Raw genomic sequence first — 9,889 nt, 5'->3', positions numbered from 1 at the left:
ATTTTCATAAAGTTTATTATATGCTGTGGAATTGTAAACCTCCACTTAAACAGCAGTGGTGTTAGTTTCAGAAATCTGGGGTTCTGGTGCCAAGCTAACTCTTTGCTTCTTCTCTGAATCTCATGTCACAGTCTCAAAATTTCAGAGGTATAAGGCCAAGAGACACCATTCTTCATCCAACCAAAATAAAGTCACATGAATAGATTAGACCAGATCAGATGGTCTTAAACCTTTGGGTGTGTGATAAGCCTTATTGGCAATGTGATGGATCCTAAGGACTGCCTTTCAGATTCATGTTTTTAAGGGCATAAAATATTATATATAAAATTATAAAGGAAAATTGAAATATAATTATCAAAATGGTTTTTTAAAACAAATTCATATAGACCAGGTTAACAATCCCTGAACTAGATCAATGATGTTGAAATTCCTTTCTAGTTGAGAAGTTCCAAGATTCTTTATTATCAAGATAGATTTGTTCTTTCCATTTTTCCTGTAATAACCTGTATCATTGTTCTTGAGAATTGTCATTCTATCATCATACATTTTTTCAAGATGCTCCTGCCATTTCTTTTGACAATTTGGATAAGACATATAAGGGTACTATCATGTGCTTCATCTTTTTTTCCGGTTATTTTATTTCTTTAAATTGTCTATGCTTATAAAAGAGTCATTTGGCATTTGTATCATGGCTGATATCTCAAAAGAACACCTATGCTAATATGCTGTCTTTTTAGCATGTCTTATCTTACCCAAAAATAGCATTACATCTTGATATAAGTTGTTTAAACTTAGAAATATAAGAACTATAGATAAGAATTGAATTAAATAATAAAGCATTCTTGAGACTAACAATATTGTTCCTACACTTTCAAATTTGATTTAAAGATACATCATATATTGCTAAATAGATTCCAATATTTCAAGTATTGAAAACTTATCTGCTTTTATCTGAATTTCAGAAAATTAGACACAGAGGAAAAATCACCAGTGGCTTCTGAAAGACAGGCAAAAAATAAGTGTCATAATCCAGTGGAAAGCATGTGTAGGAAGATCAAGATGATACAGAAGAGGGACCAGTCTTCACATCCTATAGTTCAAATGATCAGATTTCATTCTAGGAATTTTGATAGTATTTACATTAAGACACCAGAAATTTTTGAAGAAACACTGAATAAGTTGACTATCGAACATTCTTGTGAATCAGAAGTTCACTTCTCAAGTCTTGAGAAAGTTGATGTTTCTTATTTTCAACCTTTGTCTTCTGCCACTCAACGTCCCTCTCATCTCAGCTCTCCTGAAAAAGCAATATATTCTTTCATTCTCCAAAGCCCTGAAGAAATCTTCAAGCCAAGAATAACAGCAATGAATCAGAAATATTTTGTGTTCCTGATGGGAAAGAATGAACTAACTTCTAGCAGTGAATTTAAAGATTTTCTTTTTGGAAATGATATTATTACTTCAACCCTTGATTTTCATTATGTTTCTAATCAAAGTCTAGACCATTCTTTGGTGGCAAGAAGGCTATCACTGAATAAAAAAGGTAAAAATTCTTTGAAATGTTTACTCTTTCAAATAAAGCATTCGTTTTATTTGACTATAGAATTTTGAGAAAGAAAAAAAAACTACTCAAAAATTGAACAGGGAGAGGGAATCCTTCACATTTACCTTTCAATTTTTAATGTTTTTTTCTGCCCCTGAACTAAAAAATTTTATCTGAGGATCTGGAAGTCTATATTATAAGTAACCAGGGGTGGGGCCTGGGTACCATGGCTGACATTTAATACATCTGAGTGACTACCAGAGTGCTTAATGAATTACATGGAATGAAGTATTTAAAATTTTTAGTAATATATAGTAATGTACTCAGAGAGGCATCATGGCAGTTAAGAGGTAATAGAAAGCTGGCTTTAAAGTCAGAAAGACTTGTTCCCAAGTCCTACCTCTGACCCAGATTGACTGTATGACTCTAGGCAAATCATTTAACTCTCAGTGGAATAAACAGCTCTCTAAAATTATGAAAGTGCCCATCTCTTTTGATAGAAATGAATTTCCTCACTTAGGAGTTCCTTATGCTAATGAAATCACAAATCTAGACCCCATCCCTATTGTACTCTAACATTGAATTTAAAAAACAAATAAGCATTTTAAAGACCAAATTAAAATATAAACATAATAGCACATAGGAGGAAAGTTGAGTCAAAATTCAGAATAGTCTTAGTTACTTTGCTAGAAGCAAAAAGTTCTATGAGTAAAGAGGAAATATATTTGTGAAATTGTCATTATTGGATTTCCATACAGTCTATGGAAGATGAAAAATATGTACACATAAAAGTAAATACAAGATATGAACAAATCATTTCAAGGGGACAAAGGGTTCTCTGCAGAATGGGCTAATGAAGTAGATGACACAATTTGGAGTCTGATGCACATTTGGAGAGACATGATCATTTTTGAATAGCTAAAATGTCAATTGTTTTGATCCATGTGTTAAGTGTGAACAAAAAGAGAAAACCCTTTCGATAGCAAGGGTCTTATGCTACTTATTTCAATCATCCTCTTATGATCTTATACTAGATGCTCTCAGCTAGCTCAATATCTGATTCTTCAGGGACTCCAGAACACATAAACACAGAATTTCCAAATTGGAATGGGGGAGAGAGGGAACAAGTATTTTTTAAGCATCTACTAACGAATGCTTGGCACTATGCTAAGTGCTTTCCAAATAACATAAAATTCGTTTGATCCTGATAGCAACTCTGTGAGATGGTTGCTATAATAATTCCCATTTTATTATTGAGGAAACTGAGGCAGTCAAAGTTGATGTAACACAGCTAATAAATATCTGAAGAGAATTTCAGTCTCAAACTTTTCTGACAGCAAGTATGAGCTTTATCCACTATGCCAACTAATGTCTCTGCTGAAGAAACTTCAGCATGTATTCCAACATTTTTACCCAAACAAGATACCCTCTACAACATCCTTGACAAGTCGCCATCCAATCTGAGTTCCAATGATAGGGAACCTACTATCCTTCAAGGCAGCCCATTTTTCTTCCAGGTCACTCAGGTTGTTAGGAACTTAATTCTGATGTCAAGCCTAAATTTTCCTCTTTGAAAGTTCTATACATTGCTTCTAAGTCTATCTTCTGGTGTCCTCCAGAATGGGTATACTCCTACTTCTGCATGACAACCCATCAAATACTTGAAGAAACTTTGTCTTTTCTGAAATATTTTTTCTTCCCTTAAATGATCTTTGTGTCTTATGAATTTGAGGCTTCTAACCAATTTGTTGTTGTGTCTATCTCTTCATGATCCCATTTGAGGTTTTCTTAGCAAAGATACTGAAGTAGTTTGCTATTTCCTTCTCCAGCTCATTTTAGAGATGAGAAAACTGAGGCAAACAAGATTAAGTGACTTGCCCAGGGTCATACAACTAAGTGTCTGGGGCCAAATTTGAAATCAGGAAGACTCATCTTCCTGGTGCCAGGCCTAGATACTGTGCCATCTCGCTGCCCCTCTAAATGTTCTCTAGCTTGTCAATTATCCTATAAAATGATATATAGAATAGATAACTCCAGATGTTCTCTAGTATGTTAATGATCTCTGACAATTCTGTGCACTTTTTCCAATAACTGATTTTGCTTCTTTATGATATTTAATCTTTCTTCTTCAATCTTTCCCTATTTATTGGTTCTTTCACCTCTACTTATTATATTTTCAAATCTCATCTATTCTAAAAAACCAACCAAACAAAATGATTTCTTTTTCCTTAGTATGTCCTCAAGTTTCCATCATATAAATTTCCTTTCCTCTACAGTTTTCTCTTAAAAAAAAAAAATCAGCTCATGTCTCTATTTTTTTCCCTAGTGACTCCCTTGTACTGTGATTTCCATTCCTGTCACTCTTCTGATAGTATTTGCTCCAGTGTTGTTATTGACCTCCTAATTTACAAAATCCTGTGCCTTTTCTGATTTCTCATTTTCTTGGAACTTTATGTAGCATTTAAACTATTGACACTCATTTATACACATACTGTTCTCCAGTTCTCTGTCATATTTTTCCTTTTATTTTTCTTCCATTGGCTAATCTTTTCCCCCTACTCCCTAGATATGGTTGTCCTACTTTTTAAGGAGTTCTTTTCCTCAGTGAAATTTTATACTTCTCTTGCAAATTAGCTAATTTTGCTTTTTAAGGAGTTATTTTCTTCAGTAGATAGGTTCTAGATAAAAAGATTTTGGAGAGATATCTACATAAGAATGAAAAATGAAGCAGCAGGAATGGATAAGATCAAGAAAGGAGAGAGTATGAAGGGAGAATAAAAGTAGTATGTCCATATCTGGGGAAGAGCCAAAATGGTAAAATACAGGAGCATTCTAGTAAAACTCTATCAACTTTCTCTTCCAAACCACTTTACAATAATATTTTTAAAAAATTCTTGGGTAGCATAGCATATGTGTATATGTATCTCAGATTATAAATATATATGTGTATGCATATTTTCTGACCTGGCCATCACATTTTTTGAGGGTAATTGATAAATTGAAGTGGGGGGTTCCAGAAGAAAGACACTCAAATGGTGAAGTCACCATAGGCTATATTATAGAATGCATTTGAAGAAACTAAAGATGTTTAGTTCAGAAAAGAGAAGACTTGTGAGAGCAGAGGAATACAACATAAGATCAAGTATATGAAACAACTATTATGTACAAGAGGGAGTTAGACTAGTTTTGTTTGATGTAGAATTACTACTAACAGAGAAAGCATTAGAGAAACATTTTAGCTTAACACAGGAAAATTCTTCCTAGTTATTTGAATTATTTCAAAATAAAATGAGGTGACTCTGGAGTTAGTAGATTCCTCCAAACACTGAAATGTTTTGAAAAACCACATCTTAAAACTGGACATTGGACATGGTATGAGTTGGACCAGATGACTTCTGGCATCCGATCTAGATCTGAAGTTCAATGATTCTGAGAGAAAGCAACTGAAATAATTATATATTTTTATTAATAAGATCAGAATGGAAAGTAGGAAGAGATGTTAATAAAGAAAATAGACTGAAAATGTTAGCCAGATCTATGAAGAAGATCTACTAACAAATATTTTTTATGATTGTGATAAAAAACACAACGGTATGTTAATTTTTTCTATTATTATGATAGTGCACATAAAGTCTCTCTCTCTCTGAGATAGACTATACATATACAATCATGTGAAACATTTCCATATTAATTACTTTGTAAAAGAATACTCAAAAGAAAAAAGAACAAAAAGAAAGAAAATTATACCACAGCTTGGTTAATCATTTTCCAATTGATGGGCATTTCATACTAGATCACTGGAAGCACATTGGTGTTTTAAAATAACATTCCATTGGAAAGCTTGAGGTCATTAAAAAAATTTTTGCAATTTCCCAAAAACAATTCAACTCATTCTTCTCTTCTAGTTTAATTCTGTACTCATCTTATTGCCCGTTTTTACTGTCTATAGATATGTGAACTGATAGATCATCTCTATCAGTTTTATGTCCTACTGCATATCATATTTTGAATATTTTTCATTCGTGTGTGACCATTTTCCCTGTGTAACCAAAGGATTTAGCAAGCTCAGAAGGGTTAATATTCTGGAAACACAAGGTATTAGGAAATGAATCTCAATGGTATTGTGACAAATAATGATGTTCCTCAGTTCTGGTAAGGAACCCTTTCTTTCCTTGTACTCTATCCTGGATCTTTTCCATGTCCATAAGTAATACCTTCCAAAAGTAAGGTCTCCCTATTTCATGCCACATTTATGGTACCTCCATGTTCAAGAATTCAAAACTCACCTCATCTGACCATATTCTATTGATCTTAATATCTTCATCTGCCTTCCCCTACCAAATTTTGCTTTTGATCCACATTATGATCTTTAATTACTCAGTTCTGTCCCAGGCCATCAACCCTGCACTAACCCTAATATTCTTTTAAACAACTAGAATTAATTAATATGGAAGAGATTATTATAAAAATATATACAGCATAATATATTAGAATAATATAATAATTAGGGGGTCAACAGACAACATTTTCTGCTATTATCACTAGGAATTGTGTGAGATTTTGAAATGCATAGCAGACCTCTTACTGAAAGATCAATATTAAAGTGGCCTTTTGCTGTGCCAAATCAAACATTTTTTATAGTTAATGAACAACAAGCATAGTAGGACCTTGTGTTTTCTTCATCTTTCTGTCAATTGTATGGTATAGTCCTAACAGCCTATTAAAACTGTTTTTTTTTTAAAGGAAATTAAATTAGTTCCTTGATAGAGCTATATTGCTATAGTTTTCTCTGCTTCATTTTCTACACAATAACTATAAGTATCATCTTAGAAATAGATTTTTGTATTTTGCCAGGAATTGAAGTCGAACTTAGTTACTTGTAGTTTGCAGATTCCCTCTTTTTGAAAATGTAAACATTTTAAATCTTAAGATTCTCTATTTTATTTCTGTTATACATTTATTTCATTCAAACATATTTGAATATATATATATATATCATTGTCCTATTTGATTGTAAGTTCCTTGAAAACAGGAGCTGTCATTTTTCACATTTATGGCATTAGTGCCTAGAACATCATAGATACTTAATAAATGTTTCTTGAAATGTACATTATAATTTTTGCCTTAAAATTATTTTCTTTCTCCTTTTCAGAAGGCAAAGTAGCCATTTCTAAAATAATGGATTATTTGAGACTTATAACTAACTGGGAATCTAAGGACAATGACCTTGAAGAACTTTGGACCAAATTTGACCCTGAAAAGAGAGATTTTTCTGTGGATTTGGAGACTTACTATGCCATTACAAAAGAATGGATAGCAGATCATAGCAATAGATGGTAATTCGTGGCTCTTGCTGATAAGTATTTTCATGAGTTTCTTTCTTTTTTTTTTTTTTCTTTTTTTTTTTTATTTAATAATTACATTATATTGACACTAGTTTCTGTTCCGATTTTTTTTCCCCTCCCTCCCTCCACCCCCTCCCCTAGATGGCAAGCAGTCCTTTATATGTTGGATATGTTGCAGTATATCCTAGATACAATATATGTTTGCAGAACCGAACAGTTCTCTTGTTGCGTAGGGAGAATTGGATTCAGAAGGTATAAATAACCCGGGAAGAAAAACAAAAATGCAGATAGTTTACATTCGTTTCCCAGTGTTCTTTCTTTGGGTGTAGCTGCTTTTGTCCGTCATTTATCAATTGAAACTCAGGTCTCTTTGTCAAAGAAATCCACTTCCATCAAAATATGTCCTCATACAATATTGTTGTCGAAGTGTATAATGATCTCCTGGTTCTGCTCATTTCACTTAGCATCAGTTCATGTAAGTCTCGCCAGTCCTCTCTGTATTCATCCTGCTGGTCATTTCTTACAGAACAATAATATTCCATAACATTCATATACCACAATTTACCCAGCCATTCTCCAATTGATGGGCATCCATTCATTTTCCAGTTTCTAGCCACTACAAACAGGGCTGCTACAAACATTTTGGCACATACAGGTCCCTTTCCCTTCTTTAGTATTTCTTTGGGATATAAGCCCAATAGAAACACTGCTGGATCAAAGGGTATGCACAATTTGATAATTTTTTGGGCATAATTCCAGATTGCTCTCCAGAATGGTTGGATTCATTCACAACTCCACCAACAATGCATTAGTGTCCCAGTTTTCCCGCATCCCCTCCAACATTCATCATTATTTTTTCCTGTCATCTTAGCCAATCTGACAGGTGTGTAGTGGTATCTCAGAGTTGTCTTAATTTGCATTTCTCTGATCAATAATGATTTGGAACACTCTTTCATATGAGTGGTAATAGTTTCAATCTCATCCTCTGAAAATTGTCTGTTCATATCCTTTGACCATTTATCAATTGGAGAATGGCTTGATTTCTTATAAATTTGAGTCAGTTCTCTATATATTTTGGAAATGAGGCCTTTATCAGAACCTTTAACTGTGAAAATGCTTTCCCAGTTTGTTGCTTCCCTTCTAATCTTATTTGCATTAGTTTTATTTGTACAAAAGCTTTTTAATTTGATGTAATCGAAATTTTCTATTCTGTGATCAGTAATGGTCTCTAGTTCATCTTTGGTCACAAATTTCTTTCTCCTCCACAAGTCTGAGAGATAAACTATTCTATGTTCCTCTAATTTATTTATAGTCTCGTTCTTTATGCCTAGGTCATAGACCCATTTTGATCTTATCTTGGTATATGGTGTTAAGTGTGGGTCCATGCCTAATTTCTGCCATACTAATTTCCAATTATCCCAGCAGTTTTTATCAAATAATGAATTCTTTTCCCAGAAGTTAGGGGCTTTGGGTTTGTCAAACACTAGATTGCTATAATTGACTATTCTGTCTTGTGAGCCTAGCCTTTTCCACTGATCCACTAATCTATTTCTTAGCCAATACCAAATGGTTTTGGTGACTGCTGCTTTATAATATAATTTTAGATCAGGTACAGCTAGGCCACCTTCATTTGATTTTTTTTTCATTAATTCCCTTGAGATTCTCGACTTTTTATTGTTCCATATGAATTTTGTTGTTATTTTTTCTAGATCAATAAAATATTTTCTTGGAAGTCTGATTGGTATAGCACTAAATAAATAGATTAGTTTAGGGAGTATTGTCATCTTTATTATGTTCGCTCGGCCGATCCAAGAGCACTTAATATTTTTCCAATTATTTAAGTCTGACTTTATTTGTGTGGAGACTTTTTTATAATTTTGCTCATATAATTCCTGACTTTCCTTTGGTAGATAGATTCCCAAATATTTTATGGTATCAACAGTTATTCTGAATGGAATTTCTCTTTGTATCTCTTGCTGTTGGGTTTTGTTGGTGATGTATAAAAATGCTGAGGATTTATGGGGATTTATTTTGTAGCCAGCTACTTTGCTAAAATTATGAATTATTTCCAATAGCTTTTTGGTAGAATCTCTGGGGTTCTCTAGGTATACCATCATATCATCTGCAAAGAGTGATAGTTTGGTTTCCTCATTGCCTAATTCCTTTTATATCTTTCTCGACTCTTATTGCCGAGGCTAGTGTTTCTAATACGATATTAAATAATAATGGTGATAGTGGGCAACCTTGCTTCACTCCAGATCTTACTGGGAAAGGTTCCAGTTTTTCCCCATTGCATATGATGCTTACTGATGGTTTTAAATATATGCTCCTGACTATTTTAAGGAAAAGTCCATTTATTCCTATGCTCTCAAGTGTTTTTATTAGGAATGGATGTTGGATTTTATCAAATGCTTTTTCTGCATCTATTGAGATGATCATGTGGTTTTTGTTTGTTTGGTTATTGATATAGTCAATTATGCTAATAGTTTTCCTAATATTGAACCAGCCCTGCATTCCTGGTATAAATCCTACTTGGTCATAGTGTATTATCCTGGTGACGATTTTCTGTAATCTTTTTGCTAATATTTTATTTAAGATTTTAGCATCAATATTCATTAGGGAGATTGGTCTATAATTTTCTTTCTCTGTTTTCAGCCTACCTGGTTTAGGTATCAGTACCATGTCTGTGTCATAAAAGGAGTTTGGTAGGACTCCTTCAATCCCTATTTTTTCAAATAGTTTATATAACATTGGAGTTAATTGTTCTTTAAATGTTTGGTAGAATTCACATGTAAATCCATCTGGTCCTGGGGATTTTTTCTTAGGGAGTTAATTGATAGTTTGTTCTATTTCTTTTTCTGAGATGGGACTGTTTAGGATATTTACTTCTTCCTCTGTTAGTTTGGGCAAGCTGTATTTTTGGAGGTATTTTTCTATTTCATTTAAGTTGTCGAATTTATTGGCATAAAGTTGGGCAAAGTAACTCCTAATTATTGCTCTA

At 33.2% G+C, this 9,889-nt stretch overlaps 1 protein-coding gene across 1 annotated transcript in view; it reads left to right on the top strand.

Annotated features, from left to right (window-relative positions):
• The first annotated feature begins 415 nt into the window (after positions 1–415).
• The window catches only part of IRAG2 (inositol 1,4,5-triphosphate receptor associated 2), a 119,069-nt gene continuing 109,595 nt past the window's right edge, over positions 416–9,889 (top strand). The window contains exons 1-3 of the mRNA XM_051962424.1: positions 416–420; positions 963–1,543; positions 6,696–6,881. Coding sequence (XP_051818384.1) covers positions 416–420; positions 963–1,543; positions 6,696–6,881 — 772 coding nt within the window. The remainder of the gene's footprint in view (positions 421–962; positions 1,544–6,695; positions 6,882–9,889) is intronic.

Source organism: Antechinus flavipes, chromosome 5 (genome assembly GCF_016432865.1).
Source record: "Antechinus flavipes isolate AdamAnt ecotype Samford, QLD, Australia chromosome 5, AdamAnt_v2, whole genome shotgun sequence".
Classification (NCBI taxonomy): domain Eukaryota; kingdom Metazoa; phylum Chordata; class Mammalia; order Dasyuromorphia; family Dasyuridae; genus Antechinus; species Antechinus flavipes.
Note: the sequence above shows the minus strand (reverse complement) of the source record. Positions and strands in the feature narration are given on the sequence as shown.